Raw genomic sequence first — 27,369 nt, 5'->3', positions numbered from 1 at the left:
ACTCACAGCTTCATGTTTCATCTAAAGCCTGACCCCAAACTGTGAAAAACATCTCTGTGTAAAGAACTTACTCAGAAGTAACAGCACACAGGTTGTTCCGAGGTTCGGAGACAATGTGCTAAGAACCTCCCATCAGACAGTGTCCCAAGGTGGAACTAGATAAGTTGTGGTTGTCACCAACACCATTATCGCTTTGACTTTGGTGATCCTGATTAGGCTGATCATTACAGAGGACCAAATTTTCAAGATATTCTATTTTTGGAAAGCTAAAGTAACGAACACTGAGTGCAGCTGAGGCTCATTTCCAATTATATTATGGGCAACAATGAGTAATTTTGAGTAATTTATTTTGTTCCCCAAAACACATGGATTTGAGAACTCAGCCACCTGCTCGCAAGATGCCATTTGCTGTCCATGAAGAAGGCAGGAGTCAGCAAGAATGATAAAACGTAAAAGCAACACCAAGCATGAGGCTGGGGGATGACTCACACAGTCACTAGCACCAAGTTCCATTCCTAGTATCTAGCATAAAGGGCCAGCCAGCCTAACAGAATCTGTGGTCTCCAGGTTCAGTGAGAGACTCTTATCTCAAAAACTAAGGTAGAGAATCATTAAAGAACATACCTGATATTGACTTCCAGCACCCCCTCCCCCCCACACACAATACACATACACACAAACACACGTGCATACACAATCACACCACAGTCAAAACAAACAGAGCAACATGAGCATTGTATATCCGTTCTCTCCCTCTAAGCACGAAGCTTCCTGTGACAAATGGACCTGCCATCAACAGATCACAGAAAATGCACTTTGGTCATGATCCAACTTCTGCTTATTGAACTGCGAGGCTGGAGTTGTTCTAACCATTTGCTGAGCTCCACCTTCAGGGAAACAGGAGGCAAACCAAGGATGGAGGAGCTCTAGTCACTGGGCGGCCTGCCCTCACAAAGGCAAACACAGAGGGAATCGTGTCTGACTCACAGGCTCACAGCTCACATGGACCTGGTGGACCAAGACCAAGGCTTGAGAGAGGGAAGGCAAGAGCAGGGTACTCACAGGGCATCTGCAGGCAGTGGTGCAGGACGGACAGCAGGCAGGGGTAGGCTTCAGTGTGCTTCAGTTTCTTGTGGATAAGCTCAAACATCTGGGAGGCACTTTTGGTGTCAATGTGGACCTGGGGGAGTTCCAACCACAGTGAAGAGGAGAGCCAGACAGCAAAGGAAAAAAAAAAAACAATGGCCAGAAGATACTATTTCCATCTTCCTAGCTGTGTCCATCTTTCCTGACTATCACCCAGGAGCGAGAAAGAAAGATAGATGAGATCAGAGGGAAGAGTTAGTAATTATACAAAAAAGTTTCTCCAGCTCAGTACTACTGGCATTCTTTGGTGAGGGTGGGGGTGGGGCATTCCTTGTCTTGAAGAATGTTTAGTGATACCCATAGCCCTACACCCTAGATGCCAATGGTGTCCTCCCACTTCCCTCCTCAAGTTGTGACATGCAAATCATGTCCACTCTTGTCTAGTGCCCCGTGGATAATCAAGCCACCCTGACTAGGAACAGCTGACCCACACTAAGGGAAGGAAGCAGGCACGGATGCTTCTAAACAGCTGGTGGCCTGTAGCTTTGGTTTTTGCGAGCATCTAGTGGGTGATGCTTATTGCCTCTATGTCCTGCCCCCAAAGAGGCCATTGTGTGGGTGAGATTGTATGATAAAAAATGTGAGCAATGGAAATGTGTGTATTCAGAGCTGCTCGGATGGAATGGATAGAAAGAGGCAACCTGGGAAATTTTAGGGAGGCAGGGAAAAGGCCAGTCCAGGGAAAGAATTTGAGACTGACAGTGTCCACATGCTGGCTGTCTTACTTTGTGGCTTTTGGTTTCCTGGGGAACAGGTGACCAGGAATAGCTCATGAGATGAGGCTCGAAGAGCCAGCACACCACCAGAGTTCCTTCAGAAACAGGACCTGGCCATGGAATACCACTGGGGATCCAGCCAGCACTAGACTGACCTTAAGCATAGACTCTGGAGCAATGGTTGCGCCCTGTCCCACCCCCACAAGCAACTCACCATGTCAAACCTCCGGGCTAGCTCCAGGTCATCCTCATTTCGGACCATCTCAAAGAAGTCTAAATGCCTGGAAGGATAGGGAGGGTAGATACGGTGTGTAGAGGAAGTGGTATTAAAGCTAGAACAGCCCTGGTAGGCAGTTCCAAGTCCTTCTATATCCCCTTACTATCTGAAAGCTTTATTCAGATGAGGCCAGGGCAAGGCCAGAAGAGGCTGTACAGTCTACACCAACCTCCTCTCCTCGATGAGATTTCATGGGCTTCCTTTAGGGTGGTTACACCAAGGCCCAGCTGCCCCAGATCACATTTCTCTACTTTGACATTTTTGACTTGTTAAGCACAGTTGTCCCTTAGTGGTGGGAAGCTTCCTTGTTTGCTCCAGGTGATTATTAATGTCCTTAATTACTTATCAACATACCTTAACCCAACCACGATGTATCAAATATGCAATCCCAGCACTCAGAAGGTGAAGGCAGAGAAGTATCATGAACTGGAGACCAGCCCGGGCTAGATATTGAATTCCAAGCTAAGTTGGACTGTAGTAGAAAACCCTGTCTCAAAAACTCAGAAGCTCCACCCCTAACTGTGTCAAGCCAAAACACTTTTAGGCACTGCTCTGCACCTCCTGGAGGATAAAACTATCCTTTCCCAAGGACCGCTGTCTCCCAGTATTACCGTATTAATCTCCAATTTAGGCCTCAAAGCAAATTTCTCCTTTATTTTCCTCGGAAATACTGCCCCCTTTCCACATCAAAACAATTGTTTCTCTTTTTCTCCTTCTCCCTAATTCTAGTGTATGTGTGTATGTGTGTGTGTGTCTGTGTGTCTATGTATATGGTGTTTATGTGGTATGTATGTGTATGTGAATATGTATGCATATGAGTGCGTATATGTGTATGTACATGCATGTATACGTGAGTGCATATGTGTATGTGTATATTTGTGTTTATGTGTTTGTGTGAGTAGTATGTTTGGGTAAATATGTGTGTGTGTGTGTGTGTGTGTGTGTGAGAGAGAGAGAGAGAGAGAGAGAGAGAGAGAGAGAGAGAGAGAGAGAATGTGGTATATGTCTGTGCTTTATGCACATTTAGAGATCAAGGGAAGATATTGATTGGGTGTCCCTTCTATCCCTCTGCCTTTTCCCAATGAACCAAGTCTCTTACCGAGCCTGGAGCAAAACTGGTGGTAGCCAGAAAACCCTAGCAATCTTCTTTCTCCCTTTCCCAGTGTTGGTGTTTACATGGGGCCTGGAGATCTGAACTCAGTTCCTCACACTTGCACAGTAAGAGCTCTTACCTGCTGAGCTATCTTCCCAGCCCTGTATGCTCTCTTCTTAAAACTCATTGTGATAAAGGGCTTGCACCAGTGAGATGAAGCCACACATAGGAACACAATCATGCATTTTGATCAACAGGGAATTTACAGCATACAGTTGGGGTAGGGAAATTCTCTGTAGAACTGGACATTTAGCATTTCTGCTCCCTCAAAACTAAGAGTGTCAGCAGTGTTCTCCCAGACCAGGTTGAAAACCAAAGGACACCTCCCCCAACCTCACCACGCACCTATTCCTAGATGTCTCAGAGACAAGACTACCTTGGTTGAGAACCAATGGGTTCGCATGTCAGTAACATCAGGGCTGGGATAAGCAGGCTGGGTTCACCTGCCATACACAGTGCGCACTGTAAGATTAGGATAGGAATGGTCCCCAGGGGAAGAAGAGCCTTCTCGAGGGTCCTAGCCACCCTGTCAAGAGGAGCTGCCATCACAGGTTTGTGGTGGGTCTGGGCAGCTGGGGCCTTACTTGTCCAGGATAGCATTCTCATGTTGCCGAAGTTTATCAATCACTGGCTGGATTCCCAGCATCAGGAACTCATACCGGAGATGCAGGCGGAATTCCAGGTTATCCTGAGGGTCACCAAGGGAGGAGCAGACTCAGTGGCTCATCTCATGTCCAAGAGAAACACCCATAGACCCTGTCAACATCCAGCTCAGCCATGGTCACATATCATAACTATGTCTCATAACTGTCATAAAATAGGATGGTATATTTGAATCATTGATCCACAGTCTGTGGAACTGTTTGGGAAGGATTAGGAGGTGTGGCTTTGTTGGAGAAGGTGTGTCACTGGGGGTGGGATTTGAGGTTTCTAAATCCCACACCATTCCTAGTTAGCATTCTGTGCCTTGTGCTTGTGAACCATGTATACATTCTCAGTTTCTGCCCCAGTGTCATGCCTGGGCTGCCTCATGCTATGCTCAGCACCATGATGGTCATGTGTCTTACCACAGCCATAAATAAGTAACTAAGGCAGAAACTGCAACCAGGAAGTGGGCTATTGCTGTGACAGACCTGGCCATAATGTGTTTTGGACGTATATGGAAAACTTGGCGACTCTGAACTAGGAAAGCATTGAATTCTGGAAGTGGAGTTTAATAGGCCATCCTAGTAGGCCATTGGAGCTGGAAAGTTAATAGTTCTGCGCACAATGTGGACCATGGAGGTGTCATAAGAGCATGATATTAGCATCTGGCTTAGAGACCATTCGCTTGTGATATTTTGGCAAAGAATGTGGCTGCTGTTTTCCATTGCTCTGAGATTTGCTAGATTGAAGAGATTTGCACTCATTTCATTGACAGAGGAGACAGATTTTAAAACCGTCTCATTTGTCAATTCTTGATCTTTGAGCACAGCGTATGCTCTAAGATCAAGAATTGACAAATGGGACCTCCTAAAATTACAAAGTTTCTGTAAAGCAAAGGACACCATCAAAAGGACAAATCAGCAACCAACAAATTGGGAAAGTTCTTCACCAACCCTACATCAGATAGAGGGCTAATATCCAATATATACAAAGAACTCAAGAAGTTAGACCCCAGAAAACCAAATAACCCTATTAAAAATGGGGTACAGAGTTAAACAAAGAATTCTCACCTGAAGAACTTTGGATGGCTGAGAAGCATCTTAAAAAATGCTCAACTTCATTAGTCATCAGGGAAATGCAAATCAAAACAACCCTGAGATTTCACCTTACACCAGTCAGAATGGCTAAGATTAAAAACTCAGGAAACAGCAGGTGTTGGAGAGGGTGTGGAGAAAGAGGAACACTCCTCCATTGCTGGTGAGGTTGCAAATTGGTACAACCACTCTGGAAATCAGTCTGGCAGTTCCTCAGAAAACTGGGCACGTCACTTCCGAAAGATCCTGCTATACCACTCCTGGGCATATACCCAGAGGATTCCCCAGCATATAATAAGGATATATGCTCCACTATGTTTATAGCAGCCCTATTTATAATAGCCAGAAGCTGGAAAGAACCCAGGTATCCCTCAACAGAAGAGTGGATGCAAAAAATGTGGTATATATACACAATGGAGTACTATTCAGCCATTAGAAACAATGAATTCATGAAATTCTTAGGCAAATGGATGGAGCTAGAGAACATCATACTAAGTGAGGTAACCCAGTCTCAAAAGATCAATCATAGTATGCACTCACTAATAAGTAGATATTAGCCTGGAAAACTGGAATACCCAAAACATAATCAATACATCAAATGAGGTACAAGAAGAATGGAGGAGTGGCCCCTGGTTCTGGAAAGATTCAGTGTAGCAGTATAGGGCAAAACCAGAACAGGGAAGTGGGAAGGGGTGGGTGGGAGAACAGGGGGGAGGGAAGGGGGCTTATGTGACTTTCGGGGAGTGGGGGACCAGAAAAGGGGAAATCATTTGAAATGTAAATAAAAATATATCGAATGAAATAAAAAACAAAACAACAACAACAAAAAAACCCGTCTCATAGTTACTACTGATCACTCTTATGCTGGTCTACAATAAAAAAGATCCAGTAGGCCCAAAGATAGACACAATGTACAGTTTAATTTAGTGTAAGAGCCAAGGCTTGTGCTAAAAATCATAGTAGAAACTATGATTTTTAGCACAAGCCCCACCAGAGTTTGAGGTCCTAGAAGGCATCAGCAAGTCAAAAGTTATGCAAATGTCATTCAAGGAGGGGGCCAGGTTCCACTGTAAACAGGCAGCCTAACTTGGCAACACCACCATGTGATTCTGGATTTAGAGTTATGAAAGATCAAAGAGTAAAGGGAAAACTTCCTCCCCAGTGAAGGAAATCCCCAGAAGCTAGTTGTGTGGTAGGGATGTCCCTGCATGAAGGTCCAGAGAGGCCATGTGTGAAGATGTGAGAAAGAAGCCCAGCTTGCATCTGAGACCCCAGGATGATGAAGATACCAGAGTCATGGCATGCCTGCCTAAGAGAGCTGCAGAGCAAGCCTGGGCCCAGCCCAGAGAGAGAGGAGTGTTTCAGGCAGCAGAGCTTGAGGGAAGAGCCATCTAATCCCTTTGACATCTGATACAGGATTTGGAGTTCGCCCTCCTGGGTTTGGGTCTCCTTTGGTCTAGTATTTCCTCATTCCCTACTCCCCCTAAGCATGTTCTGTGCCATTGTAGGAGGAAGGTATGAGATTTGCCTTTTGATTTCACTGGGGTCATAATTAAGAGGTTTTCTTGAATCTCAGAAGAGATTTTGGACTCTCAAACATTGTTGAGACTACAAAAGACTATGGGAATTTTGGAATTTGGACTAAATGCATTTTGCATTATGATATGGCCCCAAGCCTAGGTGGTAGTTTGAATGAGAATGGTCTCCTGTAGGCTCATGTATTAAAATGATGGGTCCCCAGTTAGTGAAACTGTTTGGGAAGGATTAGGAAGTGTGGCCTTGTTGTAGGTGTGTCACTGGGGGGTGGGGCCCAGGCTTTGAAATCTCAAAAATCCACACCAATTCCAGTTAGCTCTCCTTTTCTCAGTTGCTGGTCAGCATGCGAGTTCTCAGCTATTGTTTCAGTGTCATGTGTGCCTGCCTACTGCAGTGCTGCCCACCATGGCGGTGATGGACTCTGGTCTTCCAAAACGATGAGTTTAGTAAAACCTTTCTATAATTGTCCTTGGTTATGGTGTCTCATCACAGCAACAGGGAAGTAACTAAGATGGTTTATACTCTTAAAATTTGCCTGACATGGCATGATTTCTAACAGATCAGGACAAATGAAGAGTTATAAAGGGCTGGTATTGGAATCATATGATGTCACTGTCTTAGGGATAGATTATTCTGTAGACTACCTGATGTAATCTTGGCAATGATAATTGCACACACGTACAAAGGCATTCTGGCAAGAGAAGGGAAAAGGAGAGACCATTAATTCTTCTCTTGGCCAGTTTTGTCCTCACTGGGGATTTGTGCCCAGCTCACAATGCACCATGCTAATGCTGAAGGAAACTGCCAGAGCCTTCTCAGACTTAGAACCACAAAGAATAGTGTGTGGAACAAAGTCAGAATCAGTCCTCAGCACCACACTGAACAGCCACTGCCAGATGGATTTGGGTCCAAGGCAGGCTGGGTCCTTGGTGGAGTCAGATAGGACTCCAGCAAGTCATCCTTGCATGGCTCCAAGAGAAGGCCATAAGAAATTCTAAAGGTGTCTGAAGATGATGAGGTCAGCAGTGGTCATACCAACAAGCTGCTTCTGTCCTTCTCTCTGTCACTTGCCTAGAAAGCTCTCAAACTCACATACTACCCACAGTCCAAGAGTAAAAGGAAGGGGCCTCACCTCTCCAGCGCCAGCATTGAGGACGGCATTGATGAAGGACATGATGGCTGTCTTCAGGTTTACCTCATCCCGGTATCGGCCCAAACTTCGATCCAGTTCATTCAGCAAAGTCTAATAGGAAGACAGGAATGGTTGGGGAAGGGTCTCTGGATGCTCACAGAGAAGCCTCTTCCCCTTGTCTACTGTCCTTCCTTCCAGCCACCTAGGAAGCGTCTCAGTTCTCTCTGCCTGATCATGCCTCTCCAGCTTATGGGGTCCACCCCAGATCTCACCTCTGACTCTCCACAACTCAGTCCCAGGGCTCGGCTTCCACTGCTGTACGAGCTGTTGATAGTCCATGGCCATTCCTGCCCACTTCCCCAACCTCATGGATGCTATTTTTAGTCTCTACATCTTTTGCAAAGAAAGGGGCCACTTTCTGCACAGACTCATTGCTCATTTGCAAACATGTGATGCTAGACCAACAGCCTGACTCATAAAATACAGTTTGCAATGTCAGGTCAATGACTGAAACTTGACAGCAGGCACTGAGCTAAGACACTTTAGACATGCGCCAGTAGGCACGTGCGGAGTCTTCAGTCAGAGAAGACGAAAGAACGGGGCTTAGCACGGCCCACATTCCCAGGACTGGTCCCAGTGTCCACAAATTTGGCATTCACCCAAGCCTAAAGTATTGACCACTCCCCAATTGTACTCAGTACAACAAGTCTTGTCTGGGTTCCTATTGTGAGCTAGGTGCTGATTTCAGAGAACTAGAGCCACAAAAACATGAAACAAAACAGTGTCTTGGCCTCAGGGACCCACAGTCTAGTGAAGAGGACAAAAATCTGTTTTGAAAGCCAGACCACAACTCTGAATGTATAATTTCTTATGTCACTTGTGGGAAAACTTCTGGGTCTTAGTGCTTTCTTCCTTCTGCGAGTGGACAGGGCAGTTTACCAGGTGTCCCTTCCTTCCAGTTTCCTTCATGTGGTTCTCAGTCTCTCTTGCCTTCACCCTGTGCTGTCCCATCCATGCCCCCGGTTGATGCCCCAACCTTCCATTGCATTGCCTACCTGGAAACGGGTGCGCTCGGCTGCATACACCTGGTAGTGCAGCATGGCCTGCAGAACCTTCTTGTGGCCTCCCGGCACAAGGCACACTGCACCCAGGATCTCCAGCACCGCAACCTTAGTCTTGCTGTTCTCTGTGCGCAGGCTCTGAGCGATGATGCTGATGGCCTCAGGTTGTGCCAGGACATGTGCCCGGCCCTGGGAGTTGTTCATCAAAGCCTTGATGCAGCCAATGAGAGATGTGTGGATGCGGCTCTCACAGGTGGTGTGGTCCATGCCCCGGAGGAAATTCAGCAGACAGGTCAGGCCTTCCAGTTCGATGAAGCGGGTCACAAACCTAAACCAGAGGCCAAAAGGAGGTTTCTGTTTTTGAATTCCACACACATTTTACAAATTACAATGACCCAATATGTACACCAATCACCACATTCCACTCATAGCAGCCTCTTGGCTCATTTATGTAGTTTATGCATAGGCCCAAACTCCCAACCTTGCAGAAGACTTAGTTTTTAAAAAAAAAAAAAAACTTCTCTCTCTCTCTCTCTCTCTCTCTCTCTCTCTCTCTCTCTCTCTCTCTCCCCCCCCCCCTCTCCCTCCCTCCCCTCCCTCTCTGTGTGTGTGTGTGTGTGTGTGTGTGTACATACCATTATGTGCAGGACATGAGAAGCTACAAGAGACATTAAATTCCTGGAGTTGGAATTAAAGGCAGTTCGGTGCTGGGAATAGAACACAGGTCCTCTGAAAGAGCAGGAAATGCTCTTAACTGCTGACTAATCTCTCTAGTCCCAGACTTTAGAAAGCACTGCACGAAGATCCCTGTGCCCACAGATCTCCAGGAACACAAGGAATGTTAAGCACACAGGATAGTCCTCTCAAAGGAATGGGTATAAAACCTTTGCTTCCATCCAGAATGCTGGGAGTTGGGGGTGATTCAACAGCCTGGTGATTGCCATTGCTGGGCGGGGGCCACATGAATCGCCTACAATCAGCATGGAGATGGCTAGGGATCCTCTTACAGCCTGGAGCTCCCAAAGCTCTCACAATCAGGACCAGATATACTTAATAGTCTAAATGACCAGAGGTAGCTAGCAGCCCACATGATGCCTACACTATCTTTATGACCAAGACCAGGGTAGAACCTTGCCTAGGCCCTTAAGATCCTTAAACTTGAACAAGCAGCTTAGCTCTAAAACACATCTTCTCAGAAGAAGTGGCATGTACACTGAGTTAAATATCTATGTAATTATACTTCCATGAGCACTGGGGATTGTATTACACCAAAAATCTGCCTCCCTCCGCAAAAAATTATAGTGTGTTTAAATTTGTTGGGAATAAAGTGTCTGGCATAAGACTTTCTCGAAGTTTTGATCAAGGTTGACAAAGTCAATTTGAACCAAATTTTTATTTTTGTCTCTTCAAGGTTCATTTTCCTGTCTACCTACATTTACATTTTATTTGTATTTTACTTTTTAGTGTGTGTGTGTATGTGTGTGTGTGCTTGTGCACATGTGTTCTCATGTTTGTGCAAATACACCTATGTGTGTGTGTGTGTGTGTCTGTGTGTGTGTGTGTGTGTGTGTGATGTTAATGTCAGGTGCCCCCCTCTGTTGGCCTCTACCCTGTTTCCTGAGACAGGGCCTGCCTCTCAGTTAATCCGGACCTAGTCAATTAAATCAGCCTGGCTGACCAGCAAGCTCTGAGGTATCAGCTATCTCTGCCTCTCAGCACTGGGACTTCAGATGCATGGCTTTGAAATGGGTGCTGGAGATCTGAACCCAGGTTGTTACACTTGTCCAGCCAGGACTTTACCCACTGAGACATTTCCTTCCGCCCTGTTACATGCTCCTACAGTGGTATCTCCCCCAAAGACTTGTGTGTTGAAAGTTTGATCCCAATTGCTAAAGCAGGTTTTGGAGGTTCTATAAACTTTAGGAGATGAGGGCCAGCTGGAAGAAGTATGTCACTGGGACTGTGCCTCAGAAGGGTGTTCAATGTTCCTGTTTCCTTCTGTACTCTTTCTCCCTGTCCACTGAGAGGAGAACAGCGTCTGCCACACCCTCCCACCACCATGGAGTTTTCCTCGACAAGGACCAGAACTAAAGCCCAGTAACCACATACTTGAACCCTCTGAAAGCCCTTTCTCCCTTCAGTTGTTTTTCCCAGGTACTTGGGTTCAGTGACATAAAGATAATTTACATACTAAATTTACATATCACTGATTGTCATTTGCATAGCCAAGGGGGTGGTGGTGATGAAAAGATACTTATAATCAGTATGGGTCAGCTGAAGACTCATCTCTAATCAGACCAGGCATTGAGAGAATTACTGATAGGAGACGGGAAAACAGTTCAGCATGGAAGAGCCATTAAAACTCAGAGTCAAGGGAGCAAGGCTGGGAAGTTCCCTTTTAGGAGACCCTGTGGAAAACAGCAGTTACTGCCATACTTAGCATTACAACCATTTAGCCCAGGTCCTCTTCTTCTGGAGTCTATGTTCCCATAAGGAGCCTCTGGGAAATGTCCAAAGACATCGATGGGAAAAGGGAATTACGCTTTCATCTTGAATAACCTCTAACTGAAAATCAGCATTCTGTCACTGACGACTGTGGGTGACCAACCACAGAACCGTTAGCCGAATCACAGTGTGTGTCACCCCAATAAATCACCACTATTTTCATATCAAATTATGGCTGTTGTAGATATCTCAAAATATCATTTTCACCCATCGGTACTTCAAGATTATAGTGCTTATCACACCCGCTGCCAGCATTCACCAGCCAAGCATTAAAAAAAGCTCTTTCATTACTATCTGCTGGATTTTTTAATATTTGTGAGCCTATTTTAATTGAATTGGTTTATTCTTCAACTCCGTTTGTTTGTCTCTTTTATGCTGTTATTTAAAACCATTACTACCAGGAAGCAAGATTTTAGCTTTTATCTTGGTCTGTGTGAGCGACATCTATGGCAATACATTTTAAAAAAAAGTCATGGAGACCTTAATTTAGTAGTATAATTAATGATCTGGGAAAATGGCCATGAATTGAGTTCAGAACCAGTATTCATAATTAATACATAAATGTGTCTCTGTGAATTTTGTGTTGTGTAAATATTAACAGAATATGCTTTCATTTTAACTTAACAAAGTGTATGCTTATTTTCCCTCTATGTTATGCCTTTCTGTATTTCACAAAATTTCTGCATTGATGTCATATGATTCTGTAAATCAGAATCCTACTGAGGGGAATTAAAATAAGCTTTTGTTATATACTATTATATATCATCTTTACCATGCATCATGGGCATAAACTCAAGCACATACTTAATAGAAAGAACATATGTACGAGCAAAATACAGGAAATAATTGGGTAATTAGTGGTGTATACCAAATATTGTTTTGAATATCATTTATTTAATTGCAAGTCTATATGATTTAAAATGCAATCAAAAGATAGGTCTAATAACTCATTTGCAAGATTGCTCAGGATTTAACAGCAGGCTTATCCAATCTAAGAAGCCACCACGCCACTGGGAAGAGTCAAAAGCAAGGAACTCCCGTGGCTCTTGGCTGCGTTTGCCTTCTCCACTGTGGTCTAGGAAGGAGGAGAAGTATTCCTGTGGCCTTTGGAACACCCATTCTTTCCTTTTCCTTCCTGCCTGGCTCCTGCTCCAGATGGCTAGAGCACACCGTAGATGGTACCGTAGAGTCCCCTAGTGTGTGGAGGACTTCTCAAACCCACGCCCTCCTTCCTTACTGAGCTGTCGCTCTGCCAGCCCTTTCTCAGAACGTCCTTTATTATACACCATCTGCCCACTAGTCCTCTTTCCACTGCTTCAGGACCCAAGGCTTGTCCATTGCCCTGCACCATCTTCCTTCCCCATTCACAGCCTTCCTGCAACCAGCGAGAGAGATGGGAACCACGAAGCCAAGAAGAGAAAGGGGGACTCGTAAGGAATTCTGCAAGATTGGCCAATTGGACCAGTATGGATCAGGGTACTGTGCAAAACCTCAGGATGACAGATCCCCTGGGCAGGGGCAAGGAAGGAAGGGAGTGAAGGAGAGGGAGCAGGCCAAGTCACCTCATGGGCTGTGTCCGGAGAGCTGTCTTGAGGTCTTCTACAACTTGGCTCCTCTTGTCTGTCTCCTCATCTTCTCTTTCATACAGGTTCTGCATCTGAGGCCCACACGTAAAGGGGACAGAAGTCACACTGAGCTGCTTGCCTTCCAGGCCTCTGAAAGCTTTCAGACCACAGGGTGGCTGTGACTGGAGAGGGTACGCTTGCCTTGGGAAGGGTGGGGACTCAGAGAATGTTCTACTATGATAGTCAGACTCACTCTGGGAGAAACCAGGTTCTGGTCTATGACTTAACTTTCTGTATCTAGGAAATAGCAAAAATTACTGCCCCAGCCTCTTTCCCCAAATATGCAACGTCCAATTGGGTTAATATGTGTTTATCTAGTTAAGGGGACTCTGAGGTCCAAGGAGGTGGATTGTATAAGATCTCAAAATTACTGGACAGTTGCTGAGCCTCAGCGAGTCTGGCACTGAAGAGCAGGAATGGTGGTTTGGTGTTGGGAGATCCACGGACTTCCACTGTTTATGTGGAGGCAAGGCAGGGGAAGAGCGGACACTCACCGCGGCCATGGCGTTGATACGGTCAATGTAGTACTCCGGCCAACTGGTGGCCAGCTTGTTAGGATCCTCCTGCTCCTGAAACAAGAAGATGGTCTTAGGAGTGTCCCCCCTGTGGATCATGGGATACACGTATCTCAGGATAGCTACAACTGTGGCCCAACACATTAGTAGATGACAGAGTTGTACCACAATGTCAAAGGGTTGGACCCTTCCTGATGGACAGATCCATAGGGTAAGATGGAAGCATCATTTGAAGTCTGGAGAAGGATCAGTTTTCAGCCCTGCCCAAAAGGGCAGTCTGTGGAAATCGCAAAGCCTGCCACCCCCACCATGTTTCAGTCTCTTCCTCAGTGACATATTGACAATGAATATGGATTTGTATGATCACCAAGAGAGGACAGAAACTCTGCAGGGGTCTTTTTCAACAAACCACATGCGAAAACTCTAAAATATTGTTCCTGTTCTCTCTATTCTGCTTATACTTAATAAAATGTCATTTTACAGTTGCTGAGCGTCATACGAATTTATATTTTTCTGTGAACACATATAGGTGGAGGCTTGAGCACAGCCCTGGGTATTGTTCCCTAGGCACTGTCCACAAGGTCTCTCACTGGCCCAGAGTTTGTCGGCTGGTTTAGGAAAGCTACCCAGCAAGCCCCAGGGGATTCCACAGGTCTCTGCCAACCCTGGGGTTATAAATGTGCTGGCCACTACACATGACTTAAAAAAAAAAAAACCTACATCTGTGGATCAAACTCAGTTCCCCATAGTTCTGTGATTTATCTCCCCATTCCATTTTCTTTAAAATTAAAAAAGAATTACTTATCTGGTACAGTTGTTTGAGTAGAAAATGTCCCCCATAGATTCATGTATTAGAACACTTAGATCCCAGGCAGGGAGGTTACGGACCTTTGAGGACACGGAGTCAGGAAGCAGGCATAAGAAGGGAAGTGACACTTCTCATCTTAGCTTCTCACTGACCCTGACCCAGCCTGAGGATCTGGCAGGTGCCTGCTCATGGGTTTGTTCAATAGAGAATCCTAATTCTCAAAGCCGGAGGGAATGGGCAGGCTTTTCTTGCCTTTGGGTTTTTAAAATGAGTCTTACCTGTGTGTATAGATGTTCAGCTATATTGTGTGAAATACTAATATGTGAATGTATGTAGGTATGCATGCACATATGGAAGCCAGAGGACAGACAACCTCACATACCCTTCCTCAAGAGCCATTTGCCCTATTTATTTGTCTGAGCAAAAGTCTCTCATTGGTATCTGGGGCTCACCAACTGAGCCAAGCTCATTATCTCAAGAAGTGCTAAGGCGTCTCCCATCACCATCTCGCCAAGACTGGGATTACAAGCATGCATCAACAATCAGTTTTTTGAATGTGGTTGCTTGGATTTGAACTCAGGTCCTCAAGCTTGCATAACAACCACTTTACTGACTGAGTCCTCTTCCTGGCCTACATTATTTTTTCTTTACTGTTTGTCCTCAGAGTTTTAGTGTGATCCTGGTACCCAAGACCAGCTCTTGAATGAATTAAAGAAAGAAGAGTGAATGAATGAAGAATTAAGCATCTCTCTCTGTGTGTGTGTGTGTGTGTGTGTGTGAGTTTGTGTGTGCATGCCCATGTGTGTGCCCCTGCTAGGGACCGAAGTGGAGCAGGAGGGGTTAAGAGTGAGGACCACCTTCTTCTTGCTGCAGTAGATCTGCCATTTCTTCTCTGGTGGCAATGCAAACACAGCCTCCCGGTTTTTATCTGTGAGGTCCAATTCATCCTACAAAGACAAGCAGAATCATGTCTGAATATGAAGCTCTACCAGGGAACACGCTTAAACTATCCCTTAGCCTATTATCTTTATCTCAGAGTCTCTCCCCCCCCCTCTCTCTCTCTCACACACACACACACACACACATGAATGCATGCACCATAAGGCATTCCTTGTTCTACTAGAAGCAAAGCTCTAAGCCCTTGCCCCAGCGAAGTCCAGCTTCTTCCCAATGTTCCTTTGCTTCCAGCCCACACACTGTCTTTGCAAAGCCCTTTCCTGCTCCAGGCTGCACTGTTCCTGCCTCTCTGCTGCTGTTCCCTCGCCAAGCCTGTGCTTGCTCGTCTGCCAGCTCCTTAGGTTGAGGCCTGACATTGATAACCCTGTCCGGCCTGTAGATCTGCCTCGCCTCCCTCTCGGAGCTCTCATCCTTCTGCCTGTCTATTGATCTCTCCTCCGAATTTTCCTGGATCCTCCAAGCTGGCTTGGTAAAGTTGGTAAGGCCAGAGGCTGAGCAGTGTAAAGGGTAGACCATCCTAAGAGAGGAAACGCATTGCCCTGAAGCTGTCCCACCATCAGGACAGCAGGGGAGGCAATGCAAGGCTCAGGGCTCCATCAGAGGAGCAAGCCTCAGAGGTGGTCACATTTTGGGGTCACTCTCTTGGTAACTTTGGTGACTCTATAGGCTTGGTCATGCTGGGTGGCTTCTAAAGAGGTGTGTGCGTGTGTGTGTGTGTGTGTGTACTCCTAGTTGTGTTCATACATGTGTACACCAGAGCACAACTTTGGGTGTTGTTCTTCAGGGGCTGTCTATCTTGGTTTGTCTTGCCTGAGGTTCACCAAGTTTGCTATGTTAAAAGTCTGTCTTCCTCTGCCTCCCTAGCCGGCAAGTCATCTTAGACAGGTGCTCTGGGCTCAAACTCACGTCCTTATTCTTCTGTGGCAAACACTTTGCCAAGTGAACTATCCCCACAGCCTTGTTTAACTTCATTTTGAGAGATGCTAACTCTCCATGCCAAGGTGGCCTGGAACTTTCTACATAGCACAGACTTGCCTTAAACTCTAACCCTGGCCCAGGCCCCAAAGCTCTCCTTTGGAAGTTTCTTTACTTTGAAGCTTGTGAGCTAGTTAAAGGATCATCAAAGAAATAGTTAAAAAGCCATGTGGGAAACATTATATGCTTTTCAAGTCAATGGTGAGCTAATCTCGTTTATGTGTGTGATACTAGGGATTGAGCATGCTAGGTAAGTGCTCTACCACTGAGCTGTAGCCCCAACGCCCACTATGAGATTTCAAGAAGCAAAAGCAAAACATTTATTAAGGTTACAAAGTATAATATTAATATCTTAATATTATGTGAGTTATAATATCTTCATATTTTCAAGTGTGATAAACAGTAAAAGTTATATCTACAGGAGGTATAAAACTAATATCTATAATATTTCTCCATATTTGTAATCAAGTAAGAACTTTAAAAATATTGTTTGTGTGTCTGTGTGTGTGTGTCTATGTGTGTGTCTATGTGTTTGTGTGTGTGTAATGAGTACAGGTACTCATGGAGCCTAGAAGAGGGGATCAGATCCCCTGGACCTGAAATAATAGGCAGTTGTGAGCCACTTAGCATGGTGCTGGGGACTAAGCTTTAGTCCGCAGTGAGAGCAGCAAATCCTCTTACCCACTCTTGGGCATCTCGCCAGCCCTATGGCCTAGGAGAGAATATTTAAGACTTCTCCCCTAGGTCAGAACTGTTAGGTAGAAATGGAATGGGAATGGTATATTCTAAAATGTTCTAGTCACACTAAAAAAAATTAAAGAGAAAAAGTAGGCAAAGTTAATTTTAATGTTACATTTTATTTCAACTAATATACCTAAAATATGACCATTCCAACGTGTAATAAATGTAAAACAGATCAGTAAAATATTTTACATTTTCTTCTTTTTTCTATATTTTTATTTTTTGAGATAGGCTCTTGTATAGCTCAGACTGGTCTGGAATTCACTATGTAACTGAGGATGACCTTGAACTCCAGATCCTCCTGCCTCCACTTCCCAAATCCACCACCACCACCTCTGGCTCATTATTTCAGACTAAGTCTTCAAACCCCCTGTGTATGACCACCCACTCTCTCTGTCCTGATGGATGATGGTCAGCATGTGGCCCACAGCTGCCATTGGACAGTATACACCACAGTGCTTCAACATCATGCTCATCACCTTGCCTGAGAGAATGCTGTCAAGAGTTCTCAACATCTCTTTTCATGATCTGACCTTTTCTAATGGCAGCCAGGCTGGTCCAGAACCAAAGGGAATTAGAGACAGATCCTTTGTTCTGGGGTCCATTTCATGTCTGCCTCAATGAGGGTCTCTTTCCTCTACAAGGAGGGGGCTGTGGGAAGCCTACCTCACCCCTAAAGAGAGCTTTGTGGAGTGGAGAACATGGGACACAGCCTCCTACCCTCTGCCCTTCTCTGTTTGACTGTCCACCCATGTTCCCACCACCAGCACCCTCTGGACCCTTCACCCACTGACCACCAGCTCTGCAAAGCGGACGTTGAGCTCCTCTGTGTTCGGGATGGGACTGGAGAACTCCAGATACTGCAATGGGTGGCTGTCCCGGAGGTCAATCTCCGGAAGGTCACTGCCTCCAAAGCAGCAAAGGAAGCCCAGGCCATGGGGACTCCTCTTGCGGAGGGCCATGGTCACTGCAGGCTGGGGTGGTCAGCAGGCAGGCACTTTAGGTCCTCATTGGCACAATCTAGGTAGTGGGACAGAGAAAATGGGTCTTCATGAGAAAGAGCTAGACAGGTAGGGACAGTGGCCACTCTGGCTTCAGAACTCTTATCAGAGAGGTTGTTGAGGGCCATCAACTCAACCCAGTGTCTCACACACCCTCTGCTTCTTCAGGCTTCTTCCACCTGGAGTTATTCAACTGTCTTCATGAGACTTGCAAGTACTTCCTGATGTGGACATTTCCCCATTCCCTTTCTTTGTCCCTGGAGAAGTGAAGAAGATAGAAGTCCCAATATGTGACCTTCAGGAGGCCAAGGCCAAAGGTCCTTATCTCATGATTTCCATTCCTGAGGTTGCAATGTGAGAGCTTTCCACTCAGGCCCTGGGGAACTTAAGACACACCAACTCTGAAGCATTCCTTTGAATCAAGCTTTAGAAGATAAACAAGACAAACATGACACTTGTGAACTCTAGAACATTCTAGAGATCAGCACTTTGCTCCCAGACTCCTAATGATTTAACTTTGTCAACTCTCATTTAAGTTACAAACCACTTCAACTAACTGCCAGTCTAGAGCCTTTTAATACTGATCCCATTTTTATTTTTCTCTATAAATCTTGTGATATGCTTTTTAAATAGGTTCAAACAAGCCTTAAATAAAATAGTCTACAAAAACCAGGTAACACACTTGTTCTTTTCTTGATTAAACACACTGGATCTCACACATATTTGAGGCACCTTGAAGACAGAGGCTGTACCTCCTGCCTCTCTGGAACTTTCACTTCTATAGGTAATAAAATACTTGTACTAAATGGGTACTCAACCCATAGGTCCAAGTCAACTTATGCAAAATGACCTGTTTACAAAAAATGAAGATAGAGAGCCCTTTATTAAGCAGCCAGAAATGCCCATGGAAATCGCTCAGTACTAGCAGTCGACAAGCAATTGGGAACTTTCACAATGAATAAGAGGAGAGTTGTAGAGGCTGGAATGGGGGAAAGGCTATCCAGGACAATGGTGGGAAAAGCATCAGATGAGGGAAGAGGGATGTCTGGAGAGTTTCCATGGGATTTGGCAACTGATGACGAAGACAGACGATCTCATTTTGTGTTACTCTCTCATTGCTGAGACAAAAATACTCAATAAAGGCAGCTTAAGGGAATTTGCAGGTCTGTTCTCTTATGGTAAAAAGGGCACGGAGGCAGGACTGGGAGGCAGTTGGTCACATCACATCTGTAGTCATCATGGAGGAATGCGATGAACGCTAGCACACAACTGTTTTGTTTTCTTCGTTTTTATGCAGCCTGAGACTAAAGCCTGTGGAACAGAGATGACTCTTCTACCTCAGTTAGCTCAATGTAGATATTCCCTCACAGTCAACTCCCAGAGAGCTGCCTCTTTGCTAATTCTAGACAATATCAACTTGACAGTCAATATTAACCATCAGTGTGTGTGAGATGTCTAGTGTCCCACGTCAGTCTTTGTCAGGCTCTGAATCTGAAGGCAGATGGGGTCGAAGGTAACCGTGGAGACTATGAAGCTAGTCTCCTTCAGTTCATTAGCCTTGTGAATGCAAGGGGAGTTGGTGAGCAAGGCATCTCTGAGTTAAGTGCTAAACATATAAAGAAACTTCCAGAAGCTGAAGAAATGAGACTAAGCATGATGGAACTCTAGGAGGGTCAGACTGATGACTAGGAGGACTTGTGGTCCCTATTCTTGCCTTCCACTCCTTACCTTGCTGCACCCTGAGTCTTCCTCAGCCTTCTCTCCTCTTCTGTTCCTACCAGACTCTACCAAAGGGATACGGCACAGTTGACCCACACGGGTCCAGGTTTACACAAGCTGTTCACAACCACTACTGCGGTGGTTGGCCAGTATCCTTGCCATAGCCTTTATCATATGTGGGATTTCTTCCAAGTGTGGGGAGCTAGGCCCAGTGATGCTCATCTGCTTTCTTAGCTCCAGCCACTTGCTGGCAGAGCCAGAGCAGAGGCCTGGAAGCCAGGCAACCTGGGTTTTGACTACTGGCTGCTGGTGATCTTAAAGATATCTCCTAGCTCAGAGCCCAGGTGCCTATCCGAGATGCGGACATAATAGTGTCTTCCCCAGAGCATTCTTTGAAGAGGAAACAAGGCCAGGGATGTAAAAATCCCAGGGGAACCTGGGTGCTCAGTAGGTGTGGCCAACATGGCTGCTGGGTTTTTGTCTCTGGGTCACTACAGAGGAGACTGGCCTTTCCCGGAGGCACATTCCTTCAATGGGTCTCTGGGCAGGTTTAGAACAGTTGCCTGTCAGAATTCAGGAGTCACTCAGTTTTATCTCCAGAAACCAAAACATGGAGACTGAGGAACTGGCCTTTTCTTGCACTCTGAACTCACTAGAGAAGGAAATGAAGAGATGGTGGGGGGTTGGGGTGACAGAGAGCTAATTACCTTGACCTGATCATTTTATAAGATGGACATGTATTGGCACATTGCCTATGCTTCACAGGTATACATAATGATTACACATTGATTCAAACCAGGGCTGGAGTCTGGGGAGATGGCTTAGATGGTGAAGTTCTTGCCTTACAAGCATCAGGGCCTGAGCTCAGTCCCTGAATCTATGTGCAAAATTGCCAGACAGAATTGTGTGTGAGAGCCCAGAGCTGGGACCTTGGAGATAGGAGGATCCCTGGGATTTGCTGGTTTGCTGGCCAGCCAGTGTATCCTAGTTAGTAAATTCCAGGCCAGTGAGAGACTGTATGTCCAAAATGTAGGAAGGTGCATGAGCAATACCTAAGTTGTCCTCTGGCTTCTCCACATATGTGTGTGTGTGTGTGTGTGCATGTGTGTGTGCATGTGTGTATGTGTGTGTATGTGTGCACGTGCACGCGCGCGCGTGTGCATGTGTGCATGTGTGTGTGTGTGTGTGCATGTGCGTGTGTGTGTGTGTGTGTGTGTGCATGTGTGCCTGTGCCTGTGCGTGTGCATGTGTGTGTGCATGTGTGTGTGTGTGTGTGTACACACATGTGCATGTATACACACACACACACAGAAGCATCCATACATCCACACATGCTATGCATAAATAACACAAATAGCAAATGGCACTAGGAATACAGCTCAGTGATAGGATGTTTACCTAGTATGCAAGACACTAGGTCAGTTCCAGCATTGCAGCCCAAATCAATCAATTAATCATCAATCAATCAAAAATTAAAAAGTAAAAGAAAGCAAAGCGGAACCCAGTGACTGGCTATGGGCTGGGCGGAGAGGTGACCAGAGCAGCATGTCATTCTAAAGTTCCTTTAAAAGAGGAGCAGAATTAAGAAGCCACATGGGACAGCAGGAAGCAAGTTCAGAAGGAAACCCAGCAGACTTGAGCTCAGGCCAGAGGGGCTGAACCTGCTTCCATCGTGACCCACTTTTCTCTCCACAGAAGCCTCCCCAGTACTGCAGCCCCTTCCTGTGGAAACACAGAGCCACATGATCAACACCGTTTATGAGCTGTAAGCACCCTGGAAGAGATTCACCCTCGCAGTGCCTCCATACTCCGAGACTGGGGCTGGCCTCAGCTCTGTCTTTATACTTCCGGGTCAACAGTCATGGTATTTCAGTGTTCCTTCCTGAGACTTACTGCCTACGACTGAAGATCTCCAAGGACTCCACCACCCCAACCTTTCCCACTATCTGGCTCAATCCCTTCTCAACTGTTTCCCAAGGGGCTCCCCTCAACCCCTTCTGAGTACCCCAGCTCCCCACATTCTACCCCAAGGCAGCCAGGAAGGACTTCCTATCTTTTAGTTCTGTTCCCATTTAGTCTCCTCTAACCTTCACCCCCACGCCATGACCCTTCACCACGCCACACTGCACAGCTTACATCCTAGGACTGAAAGGCCTCCTTCAGCAGTGTGTATTTCTGGATCTTAATTAAAGACAGAATAATGCTAATACTTCCGATTTGACAGTATGAAAGACACTGGGATAGATCTTCATTTTAGACCCATTAAGACCTTAGATCAATGGTGTCATTTTAAAGAAGTAATTAAGAGGCTAGGAAGATGAGTAAGTTGAAAATAATGCTTGCTGTGCATGCAGAGGGACCTGAGTTCAGCTTCCCAGAACCCACATGGGAAGCCATTCATGGCTGAGTGGAGAGGGAGACAGGCAGATCCCTGACACTCACTGGGCAACAGCCCAGTCAAATTGGTAAAAACAAGCTGGGGAGCTCTTAAGGAACATCATTCCAGGCTGACCTCCAGCTTCTATAAGCAGGTACATGCACACATGTGCACAGATATCTGCCCACATTCCTGTACCCCCTCCACACACAAAATAAATGATTAAAGAACAACCACCCACCAAACTGTGTCTCCATGGGAGTCAGGTCATCATGTGATCATAAAGCTTGTTGACAGCACAGGGACATGATCTGTTATAACCCCCTAAGTCTCGGCCTTCCTGTCCAACGTCCTAAGTCAGGATCAGTTCAGAATGTTCTCAAGCATTCTACAGAGGCAGAATCTCTAATCCAGACTCCTGTGTTTCCTGTAAGTTGTTCTGGTGATGCTGAGATCTTGGGCACAGTGACCTTCCAATGAGTCAAATGGGGTGGAGGATGGGTGGGTAGGAAGGAGAAAGAAACGTGGGTGGGGGATGATTAACACTGAGGACCCCTTGGAAGAGTGGTATGGAAACTGGCTATCATAGAAGCTATATGTGTATATACATACATGTGGGCATACAAACATACAGAGAGAGAATGACAGACAGACGGATAGACGGACAAACCGACAGACAAGTAAAAAGCCCAGAGCCTGAAGAGGCTACCTCTTCTGAAGTTGTTGTCTGGTGAGGTCGCATAGGTCCCCAAACACTACAAGATGCTGCCAGTGCTCTGGGCCCTCTAGAACTTGACGGTAAGACCTTATTGTAGAGAGCACTGGATGCATGCTTGAGCCATAGAACTTGGAGGAATCTAGCTGGTACTGACCTGCTAATTTATCCCTACAGGCTAGCTTTCACAGTGCTGGAAGGTAGCTGGTGCTATCCAGGCTGGTAGAGGAGGGAACCCTGTGAGCTGCCATGACTGGCCCGAGCAGACGTTCATGCTGGTGTAATAGTGACACAGATATCATGGGAGTGTTATAAATTACGCAATCAAGGAGTAAAAGCTTCAAGAGCTGTTAAGTCACCTGGTCACCAGTGCTTAGCTGCCCAGAGACCCAGCTAGGACACACAAATTTGTATTCTGATCTCATTTCACATCCCGTGGTCTTCTTATGAAGCAAAAACTGAGCCACGACCCCCTTTAGTTCGTGAGACCCCCACATCCCTGCATGGTACAACAGAACGGACACATGCTGCTGGCTCACTCTCCTTGGCTTCGTGTGTTCTGTTCTCAAGCTTTACTGGGTCACATGGCGTAGGGAACCCAGGCTCAGACTCCAAGGCCTCAGGCCAGCTCTAAGACTTTGTGACTGGCAGTGTGGGTCTGGGCAGAGCTAGGAGGAGGACACTTTGGGAACAAGCCCTGTCTAGAACCCAGCTGATAGGCACACATGGTCCCTCTCTGCATCTTTCACGGGTCTTCCCTATCATTCAGTGCCCTTGCATATGCCAGCCTGTCACTCTCAGCATCTTGGCATCTAGAGAAGATCATATGTGTAGCCTGGGGCCTGACTGGACACAAATCCTACATCGCAGGTAGAGTCGACCTTCTTGGAGGCAAAGTGTGGAAGAGAGGGCAGGGACCAAAAGACAGGGATAGCAGGTGATCTATCTTCTAGATGATAAATGGTGCATACAAAGTGATCCTGCACTCCCTCCTCACCCTGTTCACACAGTTTTATCTGTCGACCAAGTCATTCTTTCTTTCTAACAAAGAATGTGCATGTAAAGTGTACATAGATGTTATACGGGTGTGGTGTGTGTGGGTAATAAATGTTCATTTAAGGTGTAAATGAATGGCGTATGTGCATCTGTAAAATTGCATGTAGATAATATATGTAGATATTGCATGTGGATGGTACCTTAGATCTGTACGTGTATATGTCCTGTGAGTACATGAATAAATGGGGCATGTGCTTATGTGTGGTTTGTATATAGGTAGATAGTATATGTAATGTACATGTGTGGTGCACATCTGTGGGGTGTGTGTGTGTGTGTGTGTGTATATGACATATGTATGTGTGCATGTGGTATGTCCATGTATGGCATATCATGGTGTATATGCATGTGTACTGTGTGTAGATGGTATATGTATAGTGTATGTAAGTGGTATATATGCATACATGGTGGCTATAGATGGTGAATATGCATGTATGTGTAGAGAGCATATATGTGATGTATATAGATAGTACATGTGCATATGTGTAGTGAGATGTGCATATATGTAGAAGGCATAAATATGTATGGTATATTCTTCAAGATTGTATATATGTGTGGTTGTATAAGTTCAGATGGTTCATGTATATATATGGTGTGTAGAGGGTATATTTTCATGCATGGAGTAGGTCTGTAAATATATGTGCATATTTGTTTAGTTGTATATATGTGCAGATGATATGTGGTATATGTTAACAATAATTTATATGCATTATGGTATATGTGTGTAGATATAGATGTGAAAAGTATGCATGTAGGTAGAATATGAACATGTGTGGTATATATATTGATGTGACATAATGGCCCAGGATTACAGAGGAAGGGTCAAGGGAGCTTTAATCCCAAATACTTCAAACACAAGGACAGCAGGAGTTGGCTACCTCCCACTTCCCAACCTTGTGCCATAAGAAGGCTCCCTCACCATTCACCCCAGTAAAGGAACCAGTTCCGCAAAGCCATTCCCAGGTGTGTTCATTGCCCCTGCATTCATCACAGACCAAGACCCCGCACTGTGCTCACCTGTGCCTGCCTAAGCTTCCCTCCCTCCAGTCCAGCTGGGTTCCCAACTGGCCTGGCTACCCCAAAGGGGAAGTGAACATGGCAGCAGTGATGTATGTGTGTTTGGTGTGTAAATGGCATACATGTATATGTGGTGTATGTAAAGAAGACATGTGTTTGTGGAGTATAGATGTTATATGTTCATGGGTAGAGATTGTGTGTAGAGGATAAACGTGCATGTGTGGTATACATGTTTAGGTGGTACATGTATTTGGTATGTATATGTAGATGATATATGTGCATGTGAGGTATGTGTAGATGTCATCTGTACAAGTAGGATTTATGTGTTTGTGTAAGGAGTGTGTATCTGTGATTTGTGTCTGTATATAAGCTGGATTATACTGAGCTTCATATGTGTGTCTGTGTGAGTGTTTAGAGGTACGTGTGACTTGTACATGTGGTGTGTTAGCCTAAGTGATACTTGCCAATGCATGATGTGCCATATCTGAGCTATGGTGTGCATGCACGGGTGCTGTTCGTGTGGTATATTTGGGGTAGGTTGTATGCATACCTTGCTATATATGTTACTCTTCACGAAGCACACCATGACTGCTTTGAGTTTCAAGCGTAAGCAGGAATAGTCCAGTCAGCTCTCAGCAACATGAGCAGAGGAGCTGTTCGCATCCCTGAAAAACAACGCCATGCCACCTTCTCACCAGCTCACCTTCGGCCTGGAAGGAGATGCCAGGCATCATATCTAAGAACTGTGATTTGGGGAACTTCAGCTTCCTGTGAGCCACATGATGCCCTGGGGGCAGAGACCACTGAGTGGGTGCTGGTGTGGCAGTGGGTCAGAGACTGAGTTCAGTCACCTGGTGCCTCTCCCAGCAACTGAGGGACATCAGGATGCTTGACTGATTGAAACCAGCAGTAATGAGGACAGGTCATTTCTATCACATGATATCTGATCCTGTACAGCTTCAGTTTGGTTGTGGAGTATGTGTGTGTGTGTGTGTGTGTGTATGTATGTGGTGCATATATGCATGTGGTATATCTGTGTGAGTGGTGTGTGTGTGTGTGTGAGTGTGGTGTATCTGTGTGAGTTGTGAGTGTGTGGTATATCTGTGTGAGTGGTGTATGTGGTGTGTATGTATGTGTGTGAGTGTTTATGTATGTGCATGCAAATACATGTAAGTATGTGTATACCTGTGTGTCTAGCAAACGTAACTGGAATTTCCTGCATGTGTATTGCACTGGGGTGTACCCTGCCTTTGCCATGGGAAGTCAGCTGGTAAGTTCTAACTGCTCCAGGGAATCTGAGAAGGAAGACATAAATCAATGTCAATCAAGCACCCAAAGAGTCCAGTGCTCCACACCTCAAACGAAACAAAACAACCCCCAAACTCAACACATCTCTAGGAAGGACAGACACTAAGTGTACTGCTGAGAGCTGAGCGGGACTCGTGCTCCTTGTCCTTTTCTCCCTCTCCCCCCCTCTCTCTCCCTCCCCCTCCCCTTACCCCTCCCCTCCCCCCTCCCTCTCCTCCCTTCCCCTCCTCCTTTCTTTTGGCGATGTTGTAGATTTGATCATTGAACCCAGAGTCTTGAGCACACTAAGTACACACACACACACACACACACCTAGTCACCCAACACGCTTGTCTTATTTTCCCCTTTTATTTTGAGACAGGCCTCCATGGCTCAGGCTGGCCTTGTGCTCACTCTATATGTAGCTCAGGCAAGCCTTGAATTCGGTATTCTCCTGCCTCAGCCTCCCAAGTAGCGGGCATTAGAGGCCTGTGCCACCAAGGCTGGAAATCCACTTTATATATTTATGGTTGCATTTAATTATCTCAACATACTGCAAACAAGGTTTTATGATTTGATGCCCGTTTTCATTTTTTTTTTTAGACATTATGGACTAAAGCCAGGGTTTTGCAAATGCTGAGCGTGTTTCTATCCCTGAGTTAGCTTGAGTACTAAAAACAGACCTTTACAGCTTTAAAACTGGGTCTCAGTGCGTTACTCAGACTACCTGAGCTTCTCAGCTGTAGCTCACATGTGTGCTCATTCCACCTCAGCCTCGGTAGTCGCTGGGATTACAGGCCTGTGCCACCAGGCCCGGCCACGCTTCTTTTTATATACAAGGAAATGAAGGCTCAAAGACGCCCGGTAGCTTGCCCAAGTAAAGTGCATAAGCAAGCAAACCTCCATTTCATTAATTCCAACACTCAGAAATAGCCTTTCCACCGCGCAGAGATCAGAGGGCACGGACGACAGCAATAGTGCAAACAGGAGGCGCCCACACAGCCGTGGACAGTCCAGGCTCTTCACCCGTCAGTCCACAATCTTCACCCGTCTCGCCATCCCAGCTCTCAGAATAGAACCTGGCTTTTTCCAGAGAGCAGCCTGGCTCAGAGCCCCAGCTGTAGGCAGCCATCGGGCCACAACATCTCACCACACAGCCGCCCGAGAGAGGTCCTAGTGATCTGGTCCTCGCGGGAGGCCCTCGGGATGCCAGCTGGGTACGCTCTTGATCTACATCGCCCTGCCACTGTCCTGAAATTTTTAATAAGTTTTAAATAAGAAACCCTGCGTTTTCTTCTTACCCCGAGTCCCGAA

At 45.8% G+C, this 27,369-nt stretch overlaps 1 protein-coding gene across 5 annotated transcripts in view; it reads right to left on the bottom strand.

The window, feature by feature from the left end:
* The window catches only part of Daam2 (dishevelled associated activator of morphogenesis 2), a 112,361-nt gene that overhangs the window by 28,032 nt on the left and 56,960 nt on the right, over nucleotides 1–27,369 (bottom strand). For 4 of the 5 annotated variants that reach the window (XM_052191963.1, XM_052191959.1, XM_052191962.1 and 1 more), the window contains exons 2-10: nucleotides 17,681–17,906; nucleotides 15,071–15,160; nucleotides 13,385–13,459; nucleotides 12,828–12,922; nucleotides 8,755–9,088; nucleotides 7,700–7,810; nucleotides 3,877–3,980; nucleotides 2,077–2,143; nucleotides 1,063–1,180 (exon numbers count right to left, since the gene is read on the bottom strand). In XM_052191963.1, the coding sequence (XP_052047923.1) occupies nucleotides 1,063–1,180; nucleotides 2,077–2,143; nucleotides 3,877–3,980; nucleotides 7,700–7,810; nucleotides 8,755–9,088; nucleotides 12,828–12,922; nucleotides 13,385–13,459; nucleotides 15,071–15,160; nucleotides 17,681–17,848 (1,162 nt within the window). In that variant the 5' untranslated portion in view covers nucleotides 17,849–17,906. Of the gene's footprint in view, nucleotides 1–1,062; nucleotides 1,181–2,076; nucleotides 2,144–3,876; nucleotides 3,981–7,699; nucleotides 7,811–8,754; nucleotides 9,089–12,827; nucleotides 12,923–13,384; nucleotides 13,460–15,070; nucleotides 15,161–17,680; nucleotides 17,907–25,318; nucleotides 25,339–27,369 lie in introns of those variants that run through there. The other variant, XM_052191961.1, reaches the window with a different exon arrangement.

The sequence above is a fragment of the Apodemus sylvaticus genome, chromosome 9, assembly GCF_947179515.1.
Source record: "Apodemus sylvaticus chromosome 9, mApoSyl1.1, whole genome shotgun sequence".
NCBI lineage: Eukaryota > Metazoa > Chordata > Mammalia > Rodentia > Muridae > Apodemus > Apodemus sylvaticus.
The sequence above is the reverse complement of the archived record's forward strand: the minus strand, read 5'-3'. Positions and strand labels throughout refer to the sequence as shown.